Source organism: Nesoenas mayeri (assembly GCF_963082525.1).
Source record: "Nesoenas mayeri genome assembly, chromosome: 2".
In the NCBI taxonomy this organism is placed as follows: domain Eukaryota; kingdom Metazoa; phylum Chordata; class Aves; order Columbiformes; family Columbidae; genus Nesoenas; species Nesoenas mayeri.
This window is the reverse complement of record NC_137543.1, coordinates 8941942-8967959: the sequence shown is the minus strand read 5'-3', so window position 1 is coordinate 8967959 and position 26018 is coordinate 8941942. Positions and strand designations below refer to the sequence as shown.

The 26018-nt window shown below is 42.0% G+C and overlaps 1 protein-coding gene across 1 annotated transcript in view; it reads right to left on the bottom strand.

Moving 5' to 3' along the window:
- ZFAT (zinc finger and AT-hook domain containing) overlaps positions 1-9157 on the bottom strand; it is an 87907-nt gene extending 78750 nt beyond the window's left edge. Inside the window, exon 1 of the mRNA XM_080339912.1 lies at positions 8880-9157. Within this exon, the coding sequence (XP_080196038.1) occupies positions 8880-8898 (19 nt within the window). The 5' untranslated portion in view covers positions 8899-9157. The remainder of the gene's footprint in view (positions 1-8879) is intronic.
- Positions 9158-26018: the final 16861 nt, after the last annotated feature.

Genomic DNA, 26018 nt, shown 5'->3' with positions numbered 1-26018 from the left:
AGGTGAAAACATCTGCAACACTGTAGACCACAAAATGTCACATCATATGACATTCATAGCTATGCAATCACATCATCTTCCTTTCTCCTTTTGGTCATTCACATCAGAGCTGTACAAACAGAAAGGCTTTTTGTCCTTTATCCCAGTATTTGAAAAAATTTCAGGCCACATCTTGACCCATCTACATGGAGAACAACAGGCAGAAATAGGAGGAAAGTTTAAGGAGGGGGCTTAAATTTTGCTCTCAAACCAAAACACATCATATCGGCCTCAGAGGCAATACTAACATTTGACATGAATAAAAACATCTAGTAATTCACGTGCTTTGACATACAGGTTCTATGAAAAATTCCCATTCATTGAAAAAAAACACCTAACCCACTAAAAACCTTTGAAGCAGCAGCAAATGAAGAATTTCATTAAAACTTTTTCTGGTCAATGCTTTAAACAGTTTTACAGAGCTTTTTGGACAAAACTTCATGGGGTTGGTTTGTTTGGGTGTTTCGTTTTGTTTTTGATTTGCTGGTACTAGAGCTGTGATATGAAAGCAAAGCCTCAAGACAGTAACTAACTATAAAGAAGGGTGCAAGTTAATAATTCAGAAAAATCCACCTACACGAAATCCACCCACTGTTGGCAGAGTTAATTCAGAGGACTTTGTTTGCTTTCTAAAACCACTGTCATTTGTTTTAATGGTTTGATTTTCAACAGTTCGTGATTCCCTCAGTGAAAACAACAACCAGGAACCAATTTTCACAACACGCTTGTTCTTCAGCTACGTACATAAAAACTCCAGACCCAGAGATTGGTTTATATTGTTCCTCTCCCCTCTGCCTCCCTAAGGAAAATGAGGAACATAACATCACTGAAATCAAACTGGAACAGCCGATGCTATTTGAGGTACAAATCAAACCACAGATTAGCTGGATAAATACAGCAATAAAGTGATATTTTGTGAACTCTGGGATGAGTCAGGGGTGAAGAGAACAGGGAAGCTACACTTTGGGACCTGTTTTCAAAGCAATCCCAAGCAAAGATCACTACCCCTATTTAATACTATTCCCTGTCACAACACACTAGTTATGTAGTTCACCCCACTCAAGAAAAATCCATCTTTAAGGTGTTCTCAATGTTAAAATCTGGCTCTCTTTTACACTTATTTGCACCTGAAGCTGTAACAAAAGCATCCTCATCTTCAGAAATAATACAACTATCTCAAAACAAAAAGGCAGAATATGCCTTCGTTTCTTTTAAAACACCTCTGCAGAACAACCCAAATACTGTTTCTGTTGTTTGAAGTATACTGTATGTAACACAAGCACAGTTACGTGAGATGTGTAATACACTCAAGGTGTTCTTAGGAACTCGGTAGGGTTCCTGCTCAGGCATTCTGCCGTCTTGAGCACACACGCATTTCTGTTGTGATTGCAGCTCGCTTATAATGGAAATGTTCCTCTGAATCAGTTCCTTTGAACTAGTTCTGCTCTAGTTAGTATTATTATTTTTTTTAAGTGAATGAAGCCCATTATTGACTAAGTAGATGACAACTGTTCTCTCAACATGTAAACACACATTTAAGATTCACACTACAACACTTATGAGCATTGACCCAAAGGTTTAACTAACACTAAATATTTAAATTCCATTATTTAGACAACACTCCTATTTTGAGGTTTTATTTGCCATTGTTTTTGCTTCCTGACCTGCTAGTTGTTTTCCATAAAAGTTCAGGCTCACTGCTTTGTGTGTCGTGTCTCATCCTCCACCAGTTCTGACTCACACACTTTATCCTTCATACCTCCCAGTGAGAACTTGCAGAGGGGTGGAAGAGCAAGAAGAATCCCCAAAAGTCTGTTTGCTTGTTTAAAGCACCTGATTATACAAATCCTTGTTTAAGTCTTCCCAAGAAGAATTCAGGATTCATGAGAAGTACTAAAACCACAAGAAACCATCACACAGAAGTAACGCTGGAACAAAACCATGTGGCAGAGAACAGAGTTAATGAAGGTGCACAAAGCAGCAGAACACGCATGTGATTTGCTCGGAGGTGAGATGGAAACAAAACCGAGTAAAGAAATGATTTTCGAAAGAACAACTGAAAAAGGAGGTCATAAAGCAGAGGATGAACTGTGCTGATCGCAGGCCTAAACAACTAGATCAGGAGTAAGCAAATGATAATTGATTAACCAGTTGCTAATTAGGTGGTGTAGTAATAGAACAATGAATTATAGTCAATTAAGTGTAAAAATCAAATAAGCAATAAGTTAACTAACTATGCAGGGAATCAATGATTAATTAGTGAATAATTAATTATGTAGGAAACCAACAGAGCAGTTAATTAGACAGCAATTAAATATGCAGAGAAAGAAAGGAACAGTAATCAAGCATACAGGTAAACAAACAACAGAAGTTTCAGCCAAAACCCATTTGGAACATTCTATTCACTGAACACGCTTTGTATTAATTCATTATCTTCAGTTTGCCCATATAAACTGTGCTAGGTGTGCACTGAAATAACAGTTATTTTCTTCTTAAATGGAAAAGTAGCACATTAAGCAAAACATAAGTGAAAACATATAATTTTTTTCATAATTCTTCCAAAGATCTCAAGGTATTTCTTAATTATTTTTGTTTTTTTCTTTATACTAACCAAAAGAGATTAACAGATGCTACTAACAAACAGCAAATTTCAGACTAGGAAGCAGCCTCCCTTATTCCCAATCCTCTTCACAAAGCATAAAACAGAACCCATCCCGTTTTGCTCCAAAGTTGGAGGGGGAAGGGGAGAAAGGGGAAGAAAGAAACACTCATATTGAAGAAATCACCAAAATTGACAGTGTTTAAGGGAATCAGGTAATGTATTATTGACATATATACTTTTGACCATTGTATGACAAAACCTAGTCTAGAGTCAATTTTAATTAATGAAAAACTTTCATTTTATATAAAAGTAGGCTAGGGGTTGGGTTTGGTTTTATTTTTAAATAAATTATTTTCATAAGTCACACACAACAAGGGAAAAAAAGGAGATAATCTATCTGTATTTTTATACCATAAATCATTCTAATATACCTAAAGCTTTTCAGCTTTTTCTCTTTCAATGCAGACAATATTTAAAAACTTATGTAACAGCCTCTAAAGCTTTGCAACAGTTAAAAGTAACTAGAACTCCACAGTTAGATGCAATAATAAAAATTCACTGGACACCTATTGGTGCATGGAACAAAGAAGTTATTATCCAAAAGCATCATCCTCAGTAAGCGTTAAAAAGAAAGTATAGAAAAGCCGCTGCTATTTACAACCATTAGAACAGCAGCAGTACAAGTATCCCATGTTCAAAACTGACAAATTATCTCTACAAAAACCAGCAGACCAGAGAGAACAGAAAGCTATTTTAGGGCTTCCTTCATCTGAACCTGAACTATTCTGGATAGAAAGCAATTGTTTTTTGGGGTGTGTGTTTGTTTGTTTGTTTTTAATTCACCATCATAGGATGACTATGGAGATAAAACCTGCAATACAGAATATATTCAATCAAGGAACAGGAGCACCTGAGCATGTCCATTCTGACTTTCAGCTGCTAACTGTAATCAGGAAAATTTAATTATCATTAGTTAAATGCCACAAGCATTTTTTTATTTTGACATTACAAAAGGAAGTTATGGCAATGCTGATAAGAGGATGCATTCCTGCAAAAGCTAAAAGATTATACTAAAATCAATACCACTTAATATGGTTTTATGGAAACCCTAACCATATACATTCTGCATTTTTTCTAACAAGGCCACAAGTTTAGTTTATGAAGTAATCTACATCTATAGAGGCTCTTGGACATTACAGGGAGGTACACAGTATATAAGATTAAATTACACTGAATTTTGTGAATGCTTCTGATTAGGAAATAAACTGCATTTTAAAAGCTACACAATACAAATATACTAGGACAGAGAAAACAAAAGCACTCGTTCAGGTGCTCAGGACATGAATGCAGGACCGTGCTGTTGTGAGCAGAACTAAGCAGATAGTTTCGTATAATCCTAAGGGAACGTTACATGTTGAGAAAAAAAAACAGAGGAGCAGCGGGCTTCATCCAACCCCAAAATTAAGAGATTATGAAACTGTTTTAAAATTAAAGATGGAAGGGTAGGTGACAAGTGCGAAAGACCATAAAGATCCAAGTGGCTCATCTTGTAGTAGTAAAATCACAAAGACTGCTTTCAAATGAAGGGTAACACAGAAGTTAGTAAAATTTTAACAGGAAACAAAGAACAGTTGAAACAAGCTGTTGGGTTTGTTTTCCATTTATTTGTAGTTGCTTTTAAAAAGATAAATCTACATAATACTCCAGTAATGCAAGAAACTGAGTAAGGTGACAAAATCAGAATGCCTAGTCTAGATTAAGATTATTGACAGACTTGCATTCAAACAAGCTTCTGAAAAATACTGTTGCAATGCCAGTGGGACGCTATCACTTCTAAATATGGAGGGCAGAAAGCGGGATGTATTGGTGGTGAAGCAATGTCATCTGTTAGAAACAGCTCAGGGTCTAATCTGATTAACAGGCTTTTTTAACAAGCAACAGAATCCCCAAGGACTGAAATAGTTACGTTGAACAGAACAGCACAGTGTTGGGACTACATGAGCAACAGTGGTAAGAATCACTGTGGCACACTGAGGGGAATAAAAGAGGTTACAGAGGCAGAAACAACAATATATTGCAGGTTTCAGTTACCCTTATGGGGATTGGTTAAATACCAGGTAAGGACAGGGTACCAGGATTAAATGTTTAGACACCATTAAGCAAGAGGTCAGGGAAACCACAGGAGAAGAAACAGGTCTCGACTTTATCCAAAGTAGATCACACCTGATAAAAAAGCACTCAAAAACCTTATAAGAGAGTGATAAAGGGCCAAAAAGCATTTTTAACAAAACAAAAACAAACCACAAAAAAAAAAATAAAATAAAATAAAAAGGTTTAAAGAAGAGTTAAATCATTGAAAGCAGCATGAAGACTCACTGAAAAGCATCACATTTGATACTGATCATCAAAGGAGATTTTACAACAGGGAAGAAAAAAATCCAGCACAGCTCAATAGCAGTGAAAGGAAGCTTTTGTAGAAGAAAACATCTATAAAAGTTAGAGGTTTTGTCAAACGAGGAAAACAAAAAAAGACTGGAAATTGTGACAAATTAAATGTGAAAAAACAGCAAGACAAGTCGATAAGGATAATATTACCAACTTGAAAAACAAAAAGCAGAAAGCAGCATTTGTTCACAAAGACCTCAGGCCTGCCTGAGAGCCTGTGTACTAAAAAGTAATCTGTGCCTGAAAAGACCCTTCAAAGAAGGTGAGCCCATAGCAAAACAAGCTTTTCAATTTGCTATCGCTCTATAAGGGTTTGGAGAGGTTTTCTATTAAAGATCTCCCAGTTCCAGTAAATACTTTAAAGACAGCCTGAAAACAAAGCTAAGAGCTGTACTACTCAAAACCAAAAACATCCAGTTCACAGTGCCATGGAACAGATGGTGCTGTAACACACAGGCATATAAAAATGAGAAAATATTACTGCTGCAAAAGTCCACACTTCCATCTTTGGATATTGTTTCTCTAACTTGAAAAACAGAAAAACTAATATAATAGTAATAATAATTTTAAAAATAATTCTTAAAAGGTACAAAGATAAGGACAATCAACAACATCGCACAGCTATATATGAGAAACTGTTAAATAAATCAGAATTTTTCTGCCTGGGAAGGATGGAGCTGAGAGGAAGAGAAAAGGCAAAAATTCAATGTAGAACTATGAAATAATGTGTGTTGTAGAGGAGGTGAGCAGCAAATGATCCCTCTAAAACTACTGTCTGGTCTTTTCAGTTGATCTCTCCCTGCCCTGGGAGAAGCAGAGAACAAGAGAGGGATCAGTTCTTCACGTAACTGTAAGATTGGAACACATCCACTTCGAGTTCAAATTCTTGGAGGTGAAGTCTCTCCAGAACTAGGATGTGGAAAGATGCTATTTGAGGCTCAGCAAGCCCATAAGAAGGGCTAAGAGTACTCTGGACGTGCTTACCCTGTTCTTATACTTCTCTATTCGGACATTGATCACGAGTCACTGTTAGCGACACGATGCATCAGGCACGCCACAAAATTCAGATCCACAATATTTATGCTTTCTTAGATTCCTTCTAAGTCATAATAGCACTATGTAGACTTCCAAACAGGTCAGTTACTGTAACATTCAAATATTACAGTATTTTACCATATAAGAGTACCTCTGAAGATCTCCAAATATTTGACATAAAGACATCATAAACTCCAACACAAAGGCAGAGAAACAGATTAGTAAGGGGCAAGAGTTCTGCTGTTTACAGATCAATTTCAGATGGTTATACTGAATTACTGGGAGACCAAGTATCCATGTTATACTGACCTGCTTCAGAGTTATTTCGGGTATTACCAGAAACCAGAGCTTGCTTTGTGCCACATGATGAAACAGCCACCCCAAGAGGAAAAGGGCACAAGGGTCTTATCTCTCTTGTCTGAAGTGTGTTCTCACACTCTCACCATAGAATCATAGAACAGTTTGGGTTGTAAGGGACCTTCAAAGGCTATCTAGTCCAACCCTCCTGCCATGAGCAGGGACATCTTCACCTAGATCAGGTTGCTCAGAGCCTCGTCCAGCCTGGCCTGGGATGTCTCCAGGGATGGGGCATCCACCACCTCTGGGCAACCTGGGCCAGTGCTTCACCACCCTCAGTGTAAAGAATTTCCTCCTCATGTCCAGCCTGAATCTCCCCTCCTTTAGTTTAAAACCATTACCCCTTGTCCTGTCCTAACAGGCCCTGCATAACCAAGCATATTGTATTTAAACAGTTTGTTACTAGACCTGTCAAAAGAAACTTGAGTTTTAAGCTACTGAAATTTAGGTAATGAAAGCAAATAAAAGCATACATTTGTTTGTTTGGTTTTTTCCCTTTACACACATCAGCTTTACAAAAGTTCCTGAAAAAAGTTACTCCAAAACAAGATACTGCCTGAACACACTTATCTTGGCTAGAATATACAAAATGCAGAAGTGGATTAAAAACTAGGAAATTAATTTACCTCAGCAGTTTAGAATAATCAGTTTATCAACCCTATAAATAAAGTGTCTTTCCATCATTAAAAAAAGCACCTTAATATAGACTTACAGTAAGACACTGGGATTTTTTTTTTAAATGTTCTAAGATTGCCCTCATGTGGCTAAAAGCAACAACTGCAGAAGTTACCACTGAAACACAGCCGCACTACCAGAAACACCAAAAACCCTCTCGAAGAACAAACACGAACTATGTGATCAGCCATTGGCACCACGATGCCTTGGCTGAAATGCTTTGAACCTGATTTTTAGACGCACAAATATGGGAAATGCATCTGAAGTCAGACGCAGTTCAGCAGCTGCAATATCAAACATATCAGACACTCATGAAACTTATGGGTTCAACTACACTCAGAACAATTTTATTAATACAAACATACTTGATTAAATATGGATTAGTAGCAGTAGTAATTGTAGTAAGATAATGAATTTCTTATCTAAAGTTGGAACAGGCAATATAAAGCAGTCCTAAAACGTTTCTATACTAGCACATAAGTAACACAACACCTGTTGGATATTCTGCTGTTTAGATACAAGTTATTGCCCTGATAGTGCTGCTCTCTTTGGCACAAAATCCTCTTCGAGTTGTAAACTAATTGTCTGTAAATAATCCACAGACCAGATAAAATGACATTTAAATTGATACTTAGAAGACAAGGTTATCTCAGGGAGTGACAACCAGAAGCCAAAGTTGAGTACACAGGGTAATTAATTAAATTATTGCATCATTTCACAAACTTGTACTGCAAGGAACACACGGGTATTGTGAAATGCAAAAAAGCACACACACAATATTACTGGGGCTACCATGACTGCGTAATTTTACCTATACTTGGAATCCCCATAGAAGTCAGGCCAATGTAAGGTACACAGAATCATAGAATGGTTGGGGTTGGAAGGGACCTCTGGGGATCATCCAGTCCAACCCACCTGCTAAAGCAGGTTCACCAGAGCAGATCACACAGGAAGGTGTCCAGGCAGGTTCAAATGTCTCCAAAGAAGGAGACTCCATAACCTCTCTGGGCAGCCTGTTCCAGGCTCTGACACCTCAAAGGAAAGAAGTTTCTCCTCATATTCAGAGGGGACCTCCTGTGCTTCAGTCTGTGCCCGTTGCCCCTCATCCTGTCATTGGGCACCACTCAGGGCAATGGAAGCATCTGACTTTAACCTATCTCCCTTCTGCAGCTGAACCCTAAGGTTCTTGAGCTAAACCTGTTTACACGAGCTGTCAAAGAAAATCACCAATGTTTTAAATCCAGATGCACATCAGTTCAACACAAACAGCAGGCTGCCGGCAGCTGCTCTTTTCCAGGTGCTTCCCGACTCTCTCCTGAACCGCAGCGGCGGGTCAGCCAGCCGGGGGACCCCGGGGACCGCGCTGGGGCTGCCGGCGCCCCCGGAGCCCCTAACCGCGGAGTGACCCGCGCGGTGCCGCGACACTGCGCTGGGGTGGCCCCTGCACCCCCACACGCCCCTGGCGGCCGCGCCCTCCCTCGCCTCCCCGGCCCCACAGGTGAGGGGCTCCACAACCCCCCAGGATGGCCGGCAGCCGCTGCCGCCACCCGCTTCAGCCGCCACTCAGGGGAGGGGAGCAACAGCCCGCCTGCCAGGGAACTACTTCTCGTGCGGATGGAGCGTCATAACACGCGCCGCCGGAACTGCTTTCTGCCCCCCAAGCCAGCGCCGGCGCAGCGGTCAGAGGATCCGTGCGCGCTCCCCCGCCCTGCCCGGCCCCGCTCACCTGCAGCCGCAGCCTCCATAACCGCGGCGGGGACGGGGACGGGGACGGGACCGGGCCGGACGGGGCGGGGGAACTGCCGAGCCGGGCGGCGCGGCCTGGCTAATAAAGGGGGGAGTATGGAGGGGGGGGGAAAAACAAAAATCACTTTCGCGCCAGCGGGCCGTGCCGAGGCCCCGCGGGGCTCCCCCTTTGGTAAAGAAAATATTATTTTAACCGGTGTGGGCGGCGCGGGGGGGAGAGACCGGCCGGGCGGCGGGTTATGGCGAATCTGCCGCCTCCGACACGGCGGCTTCTTCCTCAAGCGCCGTCGCACAGAGAGCGCGAGAGCGGGGAGGGGCGGGGCGCGAGGGCAGGGTGCGGGGCGCACGCGCCGCCCGGCGGCTGAGCGGCGGCGGTTGAGTGCGCATGCGCGGGGGCGGCGGCGACGGGGCGCTCACGCCGGGGTGCGATTCCCGGTCCCCGCAGCCGGTATGTTGGGGGTTCGAATCCCGGCGGGACGCGGCTCAGGCACATGGAGACTAGGGGGTTACACCTCCTGTCGCCGCCCAAGCCGCGGGTGACGCAGGGCTCTGCCTGCTGGGGTAGAGTTTTCGTGCCTCTCTGCGCTGCCGGGTCCATAGCCGCCGCGACCCTGTCCCAGGACCCTGAGAGGCTGGGACTTTGAACAGAATCACAGTGTCAGGGATTGAAAGGGACCTCAAAATATCATCCAGTCCAATACCCCTGATGGAGCAAGAACACCCAGATGAGGTTACACAGGAAGGTGTCCAGGCGGGTTTGAATGTCTGCAGAGAAGGAGACTCCACAACCCCCCTGGCAGCCTGTTCCAGTGTCTGTCACCCTCACTGAGAAGAAGTTTCTTCTCAAATTTAAGTGGAACCTTTTGTGTTCCAGTTTGTATCCATTACGCCTTGTCCTATCGTTGGTTGTCACCAAGAAGAGCCTGGCTCCATCCTCCTGACACTCACCCTTTACATATTTATCAGTGTTACTGAGGTCACCCCTCAGTCTCCTCTTCTCCAAACTCAAGAGCCCCAGCTCCCTCAGCCTTTCCTCACACGGGAGATGCTCCACTCCCTTCAGCATCTTTGTTGCCCTGCGCTGGACTCTCTCCAGCAGTTCCCTGTCCTCCTGGAACTGAGGGGCCACAACTGGACACAATATTCCAGGTGTGGTCTCACCAGGGCAGAGTAGAGGGGCAGGAGAACCTCTCTCGACCTACCAACCACCCCCCTTCTAATACACCCCAGGTACCATTGGCCTTCCTGGCCACAAGGGCCCAGTGCTGGCTCATGGTCATCCTGCTGTCCACCAGGACTCCCAGGTCCCTTTCCCCTACGCTGCTCTCTAATAGGTCATTCCCCAACTTACACTGGAACCTGGGGTTGTTCCTTACCAGGTGCAGCACAGCTCGTGCTGACACTGCCCATCGATAGCCAAGACTTTTTAATTCATGACCAAAGAATACAAACATGTATCTTAATGAACCTGATACATCTGCGTATTTAATAGCAGATAAGTAGGCCAGTTTGGAGGGAGTCCAGCAGCGAGCTATCAAGATGATGAGGGATCTGGAGTATCTTGTGAGAAAAGACAGAGAGCTGGGTCTGTTCAGCCTGGAGAAGAGGAGAGGGCATCTTATCAGTGCTTACAAATATCTCAAGGGTGGGTGTGAAGAGGATGGACCAGATTCCTTTCAGTGGTGCCCAATGACAGGATAACGGGCAGTGGGCACAGACCGAAGCACAGGAGGTTCCATCTGAATATGTGGATAAACCTCTTTACTTTGAGGTGCCAGAGCCATGGAACAGGCTGCCCAGAGAGGCTGTGGAGTCTCCTTCTCTGAAGACATTCAAACCCACCTGGACACGTTCCTGTGTGATCTGCTCTGGTGAACCTGCTTTAGCAGGTGGGTTGGACTGGGTGATCTCCAGAGGTCCCTTCCAACCCCAACCATTCTGTGATTTTGTGAAAATGCAATATCCACCGTATTAGTGATTACATAAACAAACATTGATGACTTCTAGTTCAGGTGGGTATTTAGCTTTATACCTACCCTGTTTCCCCCAAAAATAAGACCTACCCCAAAAGTAAGCCCTAGCATGATTTTTCAGGATTTTTGAGGATGCTCAAAATATAAGCCCTACTCCAAAAATAAGCCCTACATACAGTTAATTTAAAAAAAAAAAAAAAGTTAAATAGTGTCCAGGCAGCTATACATGTGAAAAAAAGTAATAGGTTTTGGAGAAAAAAATAATATAAGACCCTGTCTTATTTTCAGGAAAACAGGATAAGACCATAACTGTTTTATTTATAAGTTTATTTTTCAGGAGTTTTGCATTTGCCTTGGAGAGCAATGTACCAACATGTATCAACAGTGTTGAAGCACACTGTTTTTTTTACTCAGCTCCTAAATTGTGTATTTAGATATTATTTCCTTAGTGTTTTGGGGTTTGTTGGTTTGGGGTTTTTTTTGATAGCTTGACAACAGGTAATTCCATGATGCAGCACAACTAGTGCCACTGGAATACTCAAATGCTCACTTCTGCTTCATGGTTCTCTTATGTTGCTTTTCTGCTTTGTTTCTAACGACTGAATACCCATTTTATCACTTTCACTCTTAAATCATCATAAATGCTGTATGTATTCAATATTAATGAATTTAGTGTTGAATTCCATAACGGCTGTTACTGTAGTTAATTTAAGTACAAATGACTGTAGCAATTTCATTATCCTTCCTAAACATTAACAGTATTTTTTTGTCGTACTGCAGATGTACTCAATTGAGTGTAAAGAATAAAAATTGTGAAAACAAGAATTAATTTCAGTATTAATTACAGTAATAAACCTAAATAATTTCCTGTTGTAAGAGAAATAATGCACACATATTAACTGAGAAACAGCTTATACAAACAGTTTTTAAACACCACTGCTTATATCTCATTGTGACAATTAAAATTCAGCCACAGCTATAAGGCCACAAACCCTATATATTTCTTAATCCAACAAAACAGTTTTTAATCTGGAAAACATCCATGTGATGACTCACACCATAAATAGTGACTTTAGTATCTCAAACCTGATTCACTGCAGTTCAGGGACTGAGCTGTCTCTGCCATTGCTTGAGCATTTTCTGAGCATTCTGTATTCCACTGTGATGGTTATCAGCCTGGTCTTGGTGATCTTTCTGCCATGGCAGGAGACCTCTACCACCACTCCAGTTCAAAAAGTGGTGCGGGATAATGTCTGCAATTTTCATCTATTTATTTTCTAGCCTTCTCTGCCAGGTGCTGAAATAATTAGGATTTTTGTCCTAACAACCAGCCTCCCCAGGCTTTATTTTTGGAAGAGTCTCTTGGCCTGGTCAGAAAAATCCATCACGTATAAGGGCTCTTTGAAGCAAATGCTCTTAGATCAGCTATAAGAGGAGACAGAATCATAAAATCATTAGGTAGGAAAAAACTCTCAGGATCATCAAGTCCAACCATTAACAAACTGTTAACGACCTGCAGCCCTGTAGTCAAAAGGATGGCGGGTCCCTGTTATTTCGCCTACAACTACCTGAAAGGAGGTTGTAATGTGGAGAGTGTTGGTCTCTTCTCCCAAGTAATAAGTGATAGGACAAGAGGAAATTACCTCAAGTTGTACCAGGGGAGGTTTAGATTGGATATTAGTGAAAAATTATTCGCAGAAAGGGTTGTCAGGCATTGGAACAGGCTGCCCAGGGAAGTGGTTGAGTCACCAGCCCTGGAGATGTTTAAAAGGCGTTTAGACGAGGTTCTTAGGGACATGGTTTAGTGCTAGAGTCAGGCCATGGTTGGACTCGATGATCCCGAGGGTCTCTTCCAACTGAAATGATTCTACTGTATAACTCACCAGGACGCATAGGAAGCAGCGGTCAAGGCTCTAGCAGGGGTGGGAGTGTGGAGATGTGTAACAGAAACCTTGAGTACAAGCAGCTGAAGAAGGGCGTGTGCTCAACAGGCCATTGATACCACAGCGTGTCTACGTGTAGCTCCTCAAGACACCCTCGTCAGAAGGCTGAGGGCAGAGACAGCACCCAGAGAGGACATGAGACAGGAGATCAGCAACGTTGCCAATGCTTCGGGGTGGGGCGAGATGAATGTGCAAAAGATGAAAATTACTGTCAGCTCCTAAACAGCACAAAAGACCAGACTCGCCAATCAAGGAACTGGCAGGTACTGATATGGCTAATGGCCAAAACATTGTGGCAAAACCTGTTCATCCAGCCACAGGAGGGGATACATTCAGTGTAGCGTGAACTGCGATTTCCATATCAAAGACACACTGACGAGACACAGCCCAGGCCAGCTGGCCGATACAGGAGGTGGGGGACGTGTCCGAGGGCACAGAGCTCCACCTTCTGATACACCCAACACCGCACGAAGGGAAAAGCTGAGACCCTTCAACATGTCCCGGGACTTGTCTATCTTTCTCAATCACCCCTTCCCCCCAGACTTTTCTCTCCTTCACAATAACACCTCCGCAAAAGAACAAAAGTTACGCAAGCCAGAGTGCTATAAAGGCTCACCTTATGCAAGCACTGCCAGCACCCACCCACCATCCTGGGGACCATTCCATCCACCATTCTCACCACATGAACTGAAGAAGACACCAGAGGACACCACACATTGCTGGACCCGAGTCTCTGAACTCCATCACACATAAAGCGGAACCATAAGGGTAGTGAAATCTTTCTTTTCTTTCTTCCCCATACTTATACCTTTTTTTGCTTTCCCTTTTATAAGTAACATAGTAACCTAAGATTTACAACCCTGCATATGCTGCAAACTTTTTATGTTTACCAATCGAAGCTACAATAATGTAAATCCTTCTGTCACTGAATCATATACCATTTGTGCCAAACTGCAAAATAAAAGCATTTTGTTTGCAGACCTTAAATACTCTGTGTATTTTCCAACCAAAGGGGAACCGTGACCCTGAGTCACTTCTCCCCCCACTCATACCTGAGGGCAGGACGTGACAGGAACAACCAGGAGACTTGATGGGGACTCGGTGACCTGTGTCCCTTGTCCTTCCTGTCACCACAGGTAATTCTGGATGGACTACCTGAACAACATCCTTGGTGCTTCTGTGTGTGAAAGTGCAAATGCGAGGAAGTGAGTTCATTTGTGTGTAAAACAAAGTCAGCTCTCCTAGCTGGTGTCAAATTCTGCTCTGGTACACAGATCCTGCCAAGAAGGGCTTGGCCAGAGCCTGACTGAGTCCTTGGGCCCCAGCAGAAAGACTTGAACTGAGCAGCTGTACTCTGCCAGAGTTCATCCCACCAATATTCCACTTGCTCAGAATGACTTGCATGAGATCGCTTATACAGAGACATGTTGTTTAGAATTTACGTCAGGGACCCAAACACATGGCAGAAGGGAAGGAAAACCAGACCTTTCCAGAGGCTGTGGTCACACTGCTGAATTACTTCATTTGTCTCCACTGACCTGGACGACAGAGCTACATTACAGCAGAGTCACACATGGATGTTCTGACCTGATGAGAAGCAACATTTAGGAGTTTGCCTTTGTCTTTAGCTTGCTGCCTTGACTCACCCTCTTCACCTTCTGGACTCCTACTTCTAGGACCCCTTTTTGCCCCTCTTCCCATCCCTGTTCACTACTACACCTACCAGCTTCTGGAGAACGTTTTCTACTAGGAGCAATAAAGATGAAAGCACATGCATGCTCAGACACTCACCACCCACGAAAGGCAGGGATTGTGCTCTTTTTAGGACATGACTAATATTCATCCTTACCTCAGCTTTGAAAGAACACTTTCTTTTCCTTGAGTCACCAAGCACGGTGGATTCTTCTGCCAAGGAAAGTGCTTGTCCCAAATCTTTCACATGGTCAGAAACACTGGTAGAGCATCAATATGAGACGTTGTTTGTTACTTTTTACATGCAGTTATTTAATAAGTTCTGATTTGCACAATCACAAGCTTGTGTGGCCAAATTAATAAAGGCTTGTTCTTTACAAAAGATGAAAAATCAGAGCTGTAATCTCTGAGCTTTGGTGTCTGGACTAGTCAAGAAGTTCTGGGAGCTCTGTCAGAAGAGAAGAGCTGGGGTGGCCAGCCAGGTCACAGAGCCAGATTAAAGCAAAGTGTTTGCAACTCTGAATCACAATTTCCACACCTTAAACAAAATACCCAGTTCTTCCAGAAGTTCCACTGTGTGTCATCATATTAAAACCCGCACGACTCATCACCAGCATGAGTTCAGATGCACCGCACACAACAGCTGATCCAGCTGACAGGGTGACCAGCATCAGCTGTAAGTGTCCTCTCAAACTAGACAACAATAGAAGATGCCAAAATACAAAGGAGTTCTGGTGGTATCTTCTGAAAGCAGGAGTAACTGTTTACGAATCTTGAGTCAGTGTGATCTCTAACTCATTCCTTTCCCCACCTCAAGAGAGAACCTGATCCACATCTGTTTACCCATCTCATTTTGACCTAGTTTCCTTATTAACTAAATTCAAGGTCCACTCTCTACCCATGCATTCCCTGTCTACATATCTCCTTGTGTGACCTCTTCTGCTGCCTTGCAGCTCCCAGTCTCAGTTTTCAATGGCAGAAATATCTTTCCTATTTTCCTCGAAGGCTCTTTCCAGGTACTTTCTGCAGTTACTTTCACCCCAGTTTCCCTCCAGCCCCTTGCAGATGAGCTCCTGCAAGCACAAGTGCTCATCAAATACAGCTACTGGTTGCCTTTCTTCAGCCCACTGAGTAGTTCCTTGTTCTAGCTTCCTTGTTTAGCCAATGTTAGTTGTTTTCTCCTTAACCAATTCTCTCATAATAATAATGAAAAACCCTACAGAGTGCTAGAGAATGCAAAGTCCACATATAGAGCAAGTTAAATATTGCATAGGGCTTCAGCCTGCTGCTGGAGCTGGAGTCCCTGAAGAGATTGTAGATGCCCTCAAGGAGGGCACAGCAGATACTGGCTTCTCCCTTTCCCAGTTACATGGTTTGGTTTTATTCACAAGCAGGAAAAGCACTTTACTGAAAATGTGCATTCACAAGTTGCTTAACTGTTCAATAAGTGTGGTCCCACAGGATTAAAGTTGTAAAATCAATAACAAATTAGCACTGCCTTGCACAGCTCATTTCCATTTGGTTTTGCACAGGTTATTTCTGGGAATCTTTTAACATCACAGTCACACACTGGATTTGTGCGGGATCTCTGACTCATTCAGCATTGGTCATGGACCCAACCTAGATATGAATTAGGGCTACATAGCAAGGGGATTGTCTGTATTTATTACAGAAGCTGGAAAACACCAAGAAGTTAAAAAGGGAAATTAAGACTAGATTTTTTAGGAGGATACTGCTTTTCCCAAAGAGCTCCATTATGATAAAGAAACAGTGTTCATTAATTACATCTTCCTCCTTTTCTGGTTACTTACCATGGCATCTTGCAATGTGCTTTGAAAAATATCAAGTATTTCTATAGCTGAAATTTTAGGCATCTATGCTTAGATGTAATAACTGCTTTTAAAAACCCTCATCCTAGATGTCTTAAATTGAACATGGAAAGTTAGGGAGACTTTTTAACCTTAACTTCAGTGCATCACTTTCCCTTCTTTGCCAACAAGCATTTTGTGAAAAACTGTTTCTGTTGAAGAAGCAAATCAATAAAAGTGCCCTATAAGCACCCACAAGAAAATTAATTAAGCCACAGGGAGAACACAAACTAAGTGCTATTTAATTGCCTAAATGAAGCGGTAGTCCTGTGAGAGAAAACAGTAAATTATGTGATCACAGACCTAAGGCTCCGTGACAACAAATATCAGCAAGAGGATAAAAAGAGAAGTATGCTGGCAGTCTTGACTTGGGCACTGAAATAACTTCCAGTGCTTGACTTTCCAGCCTTACTGATTTTTATCATAATACCAATATCTTCAATAGAAAAATCCTTTAGCATTTCATGAAGTAGAATGCATAAAACATACTAACAGAAATGTCCATTGCAGTTCTTTACTAATCCAAAGAATCCTACAGTCCATAGGCACTTCACTCCTGTGAGTTTACTGCACTTGCTTGCGAACAATTTTTTTGAGAAGTGCAAAATTCTCACAGAACTCGTAGTGTTGTTCTCCAATTTAATATTTTTTTGAGGAGTAGTTTGACCAAAAAGCAGTTCAGAAAGCCATAGTAGGTATATACTGGGGCCAATATTATTCAATATATTCATTAACGATTTGGATGAGGGAATTGAGTGTACTATCAGCAAGTTTGCTGATGACACTAAGCTGGGAGGAGTGGCTGACACACTAGAGGCTGTGCTGCCATCAGAGACCTGGACAGGCTGGAGAGTTGGGCAGGGAATAACCTAATGAAATTTAACAAGGGAAAGTGTAGAGTCCTGCATCTGGGCAGGAACAACCCCAGGTTCCAGTATAGGTTGGGAAATTACATATTAGAGAGCAGTGTAGGGGAAAGGGACTTGGGGGTCCTGGTGGACAACAGGATGACCATGAGCCAGCACTGTGCCCTTGCGGCCAGGAAGGCCAATGGCATCCTGGGGTGGATTAGAAGGGGGGTGGTTAGTAGATCGAGAGAGGTTCTCCTGCCCCTCTACTCTGCCCTGGTGAGACCACACCTGGAATATTGTGTCCAGTTGTGGCCCCTCAGTTCCAGCAGGACAGGGAACTGCTGGAGAGAGTCCAGCACAGGGCAACAAAGATGCTGAAGGGAGTGGAGCATCTCCCGTGTGAGGAAAGGCTGAGGGAGCTGGGGCTCTTTAGTTTGGAGAAGAGGAGACTAAGGAGGGACCTTATTAATGTTTATAAATATATAAAGGGTGACTGCCACGAGGATGGAGCCAGGCTCTTCTCGGTGGCAAACAATGATAGTATAAGGGGTAATGGGATCAAGCTGGAACACAAGAGGTTCCACTTAAATTTGAGAAAAAACTTCTTCTCAGTGAGGGTGACAGACACTGGAACAGGCTGCCCAGGGAGCTTGTGGAGTCTCCTTCCCTGGAGACATTCAAAACCCGCCTGGACATGTTCCTGTGCAACCTCACCTAGGCGTTCCTGCTCCATGGGGGGATTGGACTAGATGATCTTTTGAGGTCCCTTCCAAGCCCAAACATACTGTGATACTGTGATATTCCTACTAGAGATGAGTTCTTTTCCCTCCTTTTGATTAGCACATCAGGAACTAGGATTTTGTTTTCCCTAATATTAAGAAGCACTTTATTGAATGTAATTAAAAGAATAAAACATGGATACACAAAATTCTTATCCTTTCATGTAGTTAAACGTATTGTAATTTAACATAACCGGTCTTTGATAGAATTGCTCTTTCAAGCTGATGTGTTAATACTTATCAGAGTATTTGCTGCTTGAAGCCCCTCTTCCACAACACTGAATGCTTGCAAACAAAAATACAAATATTTCCAAAAATATAAATATTTACAAGAATATTTCCCAGTGTTTGCTAGTACTACCATAACATACATTTTAGTGTTTTGAAGTCCCTGCATGCCACTTCAATTTCTATTTCTTGTCACTTCTATTTCGGTTTCTAGAGATTGTCCCATTCTGCTCTGCGCTGGTGCGGCCTCACCTGCAGCATTCACTGTGTGCAGGGCTGGGGACACAGGATAGAAAGGATATAAAGCTACTGGAGAGTGTCCAGAAAAAGGCTATGAAGTTGGTGAAGGGTTTGGAGAAGAAACTGTATGAGGAGCGGCTAAAGTCACTTGGTTTGTTCAGCCTGGAGAAGAGGAGACTGAGGGGAGAGCTCATGGCAGCTACAGCTTCATCACAAGGGGAGGAGGAGGAGCAGGGACTGAACTCTTCTCTTTAGCAACCAACAACAGAACCCGAGGGAATGGCAGGAAGATGTGCCAGGGGAGGTTTATGTTGGACATTAGGAAAAGGTTCTTCATCCAGAGGATGCTGGACACTGGCACAGGCTCCCCAGGGAGATGTCACTGCCCCAAGCCTGACAGTGTTCAACAAGAGACTGGACAACGTTCTCAGACACACAGTGTGAACTGTGGGGTTGTCATATGCAGGGACAGGAGTTGGACTCAATGGTCCTTGTGGGTCCCTTCCAACTCAGGACATTCTGTGATTCTATGACTTCCATTGGGTTATTTTGAGGACATAAACCCATTACAGACTGCAAAGATTCAGGCAAAGCTTGGTCTGTTTCGGTAGCTTCGCAGTGAAAGTGGGCGGCAAACCCCGTTATCCTACAAAGATCCCCTGAAACACATTTCCAAACCCCACACTCCAGACATTCTCTCAAGTAATTCCCGCTTTACAGTCCTGCCATCAGACATGCCAGTTCCTCAGTCATAAGTCCAGCCATGTAAAATATGAACACTTAATTCCAGGTTTAATTTCTTCAGCACAAGGTGTTATAGTCTCCTGGTGTCAAAACTATTCAAATGCTCTTCCCATTCTTTTTTCACCCTGAGCTGTTCAGACCTCCTTGCCATCCAACTGGAACTGTTAAACTCTGCCCTGCTTAGTGCTCTATATTCAATTTGCAAAACAATCTAGATACCAAACTTGTTTAAAAAGAGTTGTTTGTGACCTGGGTTAGTTTTCTCAACCACCCCATGGACAACCGCACTGAAACAACTGAGTAGACAGGAGAGAGAACAGTTGTGCCACTGTGCATTGATCCATAACGTCTTTCATTTTAGTCAATTAAGCAGGTTTTAAACCAATCAGTGCAACTATCAGCTTTCATTTTACCCTATAGACACAACCTGAGTTCATCAACTTTACCTCCAACTCAGAGACCTGAGCAAACTTGTATTTCCATGTAGGGAACGTGTTTTGTTATTATTTTAAATAAAAGCACCATTGTTTAATGAGAGCAAAGACTAAAGTGTGTTAAGTAATTAAGTAGTTCTTCCTGGGTTTTGTAAACTGTTTTTCCACTAAGGGAAAACTAGCCATATTCAACAGTAGATAAGTAGTAAAGTAGTTAAGGTAGATTCTGGGAGAGGACACGAAGGAGCGAATTCTCAAAGTATTTTAAATATATTATTTAGGATATATAATTAAGCTAAAAACACCCAAAACAACAACCAAAAAAAACCCCAAAACTGAATAAAAATATGGGATTCTTCCAAAGAGAAGCTCAAAGCACTATATTTATCAAAAATATTAGGTGTTTAAAGAGAATTTACCTTCACCTTCTTGTGAGTAATGCTGCCTCTTATCCCTGTTCAGTTTGATCATCTGTGTGGCAAAGTCAGTCCACACTAGACAAGCCTAAGAGGAACTTTCAAAGCTATTCAGCACATATTTTTTAACTCACTCTTATTTTCACATTGATTTCAAAGGGAATATAAGCTGCTGCTGTGTCCTTTTGGAAGTCCTACTTGAAAATGCAAAGGAGATGAATACTCAGAAATTACAGGTGATTGTTTTCGACTAGTTTTATGCTTGAGATAGGAAAGTTGTTATTGCTTTAACGTAAATGCTTCATTTTTTTTTTGCACAGTATCTGTCTGGAGTAACTGTATCTGCTTGTAATTTTTATCTGCTATGTTTAATGTGGAGTTCTGCATTTAGGTCTGCATAATTGCTGTTTTCTTGTTACAGAACATTAACTTTATGCTTCCAGTAACAACTTTATAATGAAAATGCTAATAAAAAATGGGGCAGTGCAAACTACACATTTACAAATCTCTCCAGAGCTTAGTATGAGGCTTATCATAATTCTTGTCATCTCAGGATTGTATAGTCTGCTGATACTGATTACTCCACACAGTTAATTTAAAAATTATCTCCTGCAGGCCTAAGAAAAAGGCAACAATTATAAATAACTTCAGTAAAAAATACATACATACTGGAAATGCTTCTAATAAACAGATTCTATGTCTGTTAGTGCAGCAATATAATCACAGCAGGCCTTAGAAATGCCCTGTATTAATCACATTTCTGCATGCAGGTTTATACAGTTTAATCCTATTACAACTGTACAGAATGTTTTTCCTTTGCTAGGTGATGTCAGACTATCTGGAGACAGCAGACACTGCAGATTTAAATGGTGTTTTTCCATGTTCTTTTAAGGACTTTTCGATTGGGGGTTGCTTTCTTACACAGGCTCCTATGAGACAAGAAATTATATTTAAAATATGAAATGTTATTATATACTATTTCTTCAGTCTAATAGTAAATGAACATCGTGCAGCTGGACTGAGATAGAAATGCATGTGAGAAAGCAAACTTTTCCAGAAGCTTTTCAAAATGTAGCGCTATCAAAATAGAAGGTTATTTGTATTAATGCCGACGTATTAAAAAAGCACAGAGCAACATCCAAAGAACACTTTGATTTCATTCTCTGCACGATCACCGTAATTCAGGGAAAGGGGAATATGTATGTACCAAATAGAAGAAGTAAATTCATAGCAAAAATAGCATATTCTCAATACCTCTAAGAGACAGTGGATCTGACAAAGGCACAAAGGCAGGTGCAGGAGACAGACGTCTTTGTTATCGTGTTCCTGCTGGGAAAGTTGCCAAAGCTCTCACTGAACCGTGAGCTATTTATAGGGTAGTACAGTGAAGAGGAAAAACCAGCACCAGTCGCGCTCGTTTTGATTTATTGACTCCACAGTAAGAATTTGACAACCACGATATACTCAAACTGCAAACTACACAAATCTGACAGTTCCTGCGTGATTTGTAGGATTTTGATTTGATTAGACATTGCATCATATGTTTGGCTCCAGCAGACTGCTGTTCTATTCTTAATCTTCATCCATTTTCTGCAAGATTATCATGTCATTAAATACTTCATACCTTAAGTTCCCGCCTAGGAAAGGGAGAACCAACACCACCACCTACTTAAATAATTTTAGTTTTCCAATTAAATAATAATACATACATATATATATATAAATTTTACAAGCATGCCCAATTACCCACATTCCCTTTTCCACATACACATTATTTGTGCTACTAAAATGCGTTTCTCAGACTTTACCATTGGTGTTTTTTTCCTCAGTCAGCTTAAATAGAATATGATACATCTCCATCTATCCATCAAGCTCAATGGGAAAGGCAACCGTAAGTTCGTTCAGTAATCATTGCTTCATTACTAAAAATGCTTTAAAGAAATGATCCACATACATTACTGTATCCCTAGGACTTTCATCCAGAGAGGGAGAAAGGAAAAGTAATAGGGATTTCCTTATAAGCAAATAAAAGACATTTTGTTTATTGGAAAATACCTATTAGTTATAAAAATGCAGTAAAGAATAACCACTGTTAATTATACTCCAACAGTTGTCATTCAAATACATGCAACGGAATGTTTTTAAATCATGATCACTGCTCCTTCTCATACAAAATTCAGGTAGTCTGCAAGTGTAGCATTCACTATCCCTATTCTTTTAATTATATTTTTAATATAGGATGATAATTAAGTAATTATTTGAGAAAAGGAGGCTGAGGGGAGACCTTATTGCTGTCTACAACTACGTGAAAGGAGGATGTAGCATGGAGGGGAGTTGATCTCTTATCCCAAGTGATAGGACAAGAGGAAATGGCCTCAAGTTGTGCCAGGGGAGGTTTAAATTGAGTATTAGGAAAAAATTATTCATGGAAAGGGTTGTCAGGCATTGGAACAGGCTGCCCAGGGAAGTGCTGGAATCACCATCCCTGGAGGTGTTCAAAAGGCATTTAGACAAGGTTCTCAGGGACATGGTTTAGTGCTGGAGTTAGGTTAGATTATGCTTGGACTTGATGATCCTGAGGGTCTCTTCCAGCTGAAATGATTCAATGAAATCATTTCCCATTCTTGGAGACTGGAGATGGAACCTTTCAGTGTCCTCAGCTCGTAGTTAACACTCACATTTGAAGTCAAGATGCTGGGTTTTGAGCAGGAGTGCCTTAGGCATGGGCGCACTTTCCACTCCTGGATCTGTATGGATAAGTGTACTAATGTATGGAAAAAAATCTGCAGCTAAAGTCTCCAGAGCCTGCCTGCCTGCAGCTTCTCCAGGTCTTCAGAAGCACCCAGACCTCCCCACTGACTGCAGAGGAGAGCGATGGGACTACGGTGACCATCTAAAACCATCTTGAAAGGAGCACATGCCCACTAATGAAACAAGGTAAAAAAAAATGAAGGTATCTATCCAACTTGTGCAGTGTTGGTGTTGTTAATTTGCTCATTAATCTTTGCATATTACATTGTAACTTCCACAATTATCGCAGCCTGATAATTCACTCTTTGACATAATAAATACTGATGATAGGAAAATAAAATCTTTAAAAATCCTTAAAAAGGGAAAAAAATGTACAGAAGTCCTTTTTCGGAGTAATATTGTTTGACTGGCAAAAAGTCCTATCACCACTATTCATTGTTTGCTCCTTGCAAGGAGGAAAACACACGCACTGCACAGTGTTTGTGAGTGTTTTAACCAGAACCCCTCCATCTCTCTTACAGATGAATTTTGAAGGTAGCGCAGAAATCACACCACAAAGTGTTTTAAGGAAAATGGACGGTTTCACAATTTTCCTAAATTCACAAATATTGCTCATCTTTTGATTACTCCAGCTACTAAAATGTAATGGTAACACCACTGAATTGGACAGGCTACACGAAGTCCACATTACCATAAGATGACTTCATTTCTCTAAGCTCCGTCTCCTAGGGCTGGCAGAGGCTGCCGTTAAACTCCTCAACTGGTATAAGCTGTTCTAATTTCCTTTGTTATTACTCCTTCAGTTTAAGTGAATATCTTCAGGTTTCATATCTCAAAACCAAGCAACTCAGTGTTCTGTCTAGGATTGTTCTTTTGACCACGATACCAGGAGTTTCCTGGTCCAAGATTGTATTGTATTGTATTGTATTGATTGTATTGTATGATTGTATTTTTTCTCCTTGTCCTGATATAAGTTAAACACACTCAACCAGTTTTTAACTCCACTGCTCTAATGAGATAATTGCTCAAATGGAAGGGTTAAAGAAAGTAGGTTTTGCAACTTGCAGACTTTAATATTCCCCCTATTTTTGAAGTGTTTTCCTGGCGTTTTCTGTTTTAACAATGAGTGAAAAATGAAGATTTAAAGTTGTATCTATATTTCTTTCTGCCTCACTTATCTTTCTCTGAAAGAACAGCACAGTTGCATAATACGTGAAGTGCAGTCCCTAAAACCCATCTGCTCAGTCTACTTTCATTAGTGCACCACGTCAAGGGTTTTGGTTTTTGGGGTTTTGTTTTTGGAACACAGACAAAAATGAAATGTAAAGCTTAACCATTACTTAAACATCTAACAAAAATACACAAGTTAATTTTACATGTTTGTTCAGGGACGCTATGCTCATAAATTAGTCATCCCTTTCATGTCTCAGCTGTCAATTTTACAAAACTTTTTTATGATTAAACCCGCTTATGTATTGTGTACACTTCTCGTGCTTTTTATGACTGTTTACTTTTGCTTATATTTAGTATCTACAGATATATTCTGAACCATAACTGAAGCCTGATTACAGTCACAATCATATTAATGAAAGTCAGAGGAAAATGAATCAGTGAAATCACCAAGATGTAATGGAATTTAATGGAGTCAGAATCTGGCCTTCCATCACGACAACTGCAGATCGATTCTGCAGCAAAAGCAACTATCAGATCTAACTAACAGATGTGAGCTATCACTGAGAATAAGGCATTGGAAGCCATTAATTTAGTGTGTCCTCACTTACCTGTTTTTCTAGTGGAAATGCTGCAGCTCAAACATAAATTCAAGGAAGTTCAGAAGTATAGGATTTCCCAGTATCCCATCTAGACGTACTGGGGGAAACCCATCTGAAGACCCAGCAAAACCTTCCCGTACCTTCCAGTTCCCACGCACTCATCTCTGCAAGAGCTTCAGCACTGAAGCCGTCACACCGTCTGCAAGCCCGTACGCATCCTTGGACAAGCTCTCTGTCACCTTTCACAAAATATATGCAATGCCCTGGCGATTCTGCTGTTCATCTGCTCCTGGAGGGAAGCAGCACCACCAGTAGTCCAGGAGATGGCTGTAACAGGGCTGTGGAGGCTGCAGAAGGTATGGTCCTCATTCACCAATGTGTGTCAGAGAGAAACAACAAGTAGCTGAGTGTCTTCCCCCTTCCCTCCACATTAAGGTAAGATGATGACTACAACCATAGTATGGTTGTACTGTCACGGCCCCAAGCCTGGCAGTGTTCAAGAACACATGGTGTTCTTGGTGTTCTCAGACACATGGTGTGAACTGTGGGGTGTCATATGAAGGGACAGGAGTTGGACTCAATGATCCTTGTGGGTCCCCTCTGACTTAGGACATTCTATGATTCACAGAATCACAGAATCGCAGAATCACAGAACGTCAGGGATTGGAAGTGACCTTGAAAGATCATCCAGTCCAATCCCCCTGCTGGAGCAGGAACACCCAGATGAAGGTGTCCACACACAGGAAGGTGTCCAGGCAGGTTTGAATGTCTCCAGAGGAGGAGACTCCACAAACCCCCTGGGCAGCCTGTTCCAGTGCTCTGATACCCTTATTGAAAAGAAGTTTCTTCTCAAATTTAAGTGGAACCTCTTAAAAAATGTAATGAAATATAACAAGGGCAAGTGTAGAGTCTTGTATCTGGGCAGGAACAACCCCAGGTTCCAGTATAAGTTGGTGAATGACCTATTAGAGAGCAGCGTAGGGGAAAGGGACCTGGGGGTCCTGGTGGACAACAGGATGACCGTGAGCCAGCACTGGGCCCTTGTGGCCAGGAAGGCCAGTGGCATCCTGGGGTGTATTAGAAGGGGGGTGGTCAGTAGGTCAGAGAGGTTCTCCTGCCCCTCTACTCTGCCCTGGTGAGACCACACCTGGAATATTGTGTCCAGTTCCAGGCCCCTCAGTTCCAGCAGGACAGGGAACTGCTGGAGAGAGTCCAGCGCAGGGCAACAAAGATGCTGAAGGGAGTGGAGCATCTCCCGTGTGAGGAAAGGCTGAGGGAGCTGGGGCTCTGGAGCTTGGAGAAGAGGAGACTGAGGGGTGACCTCATTAATGTTTATAAATGTATAAAGGGTGAGTGTCAGGAGGATGGAGCCAGGCTCTTCTTGGTGACAACCAATGATAGGACAAGGGGTAATGGGTACAAACTGGA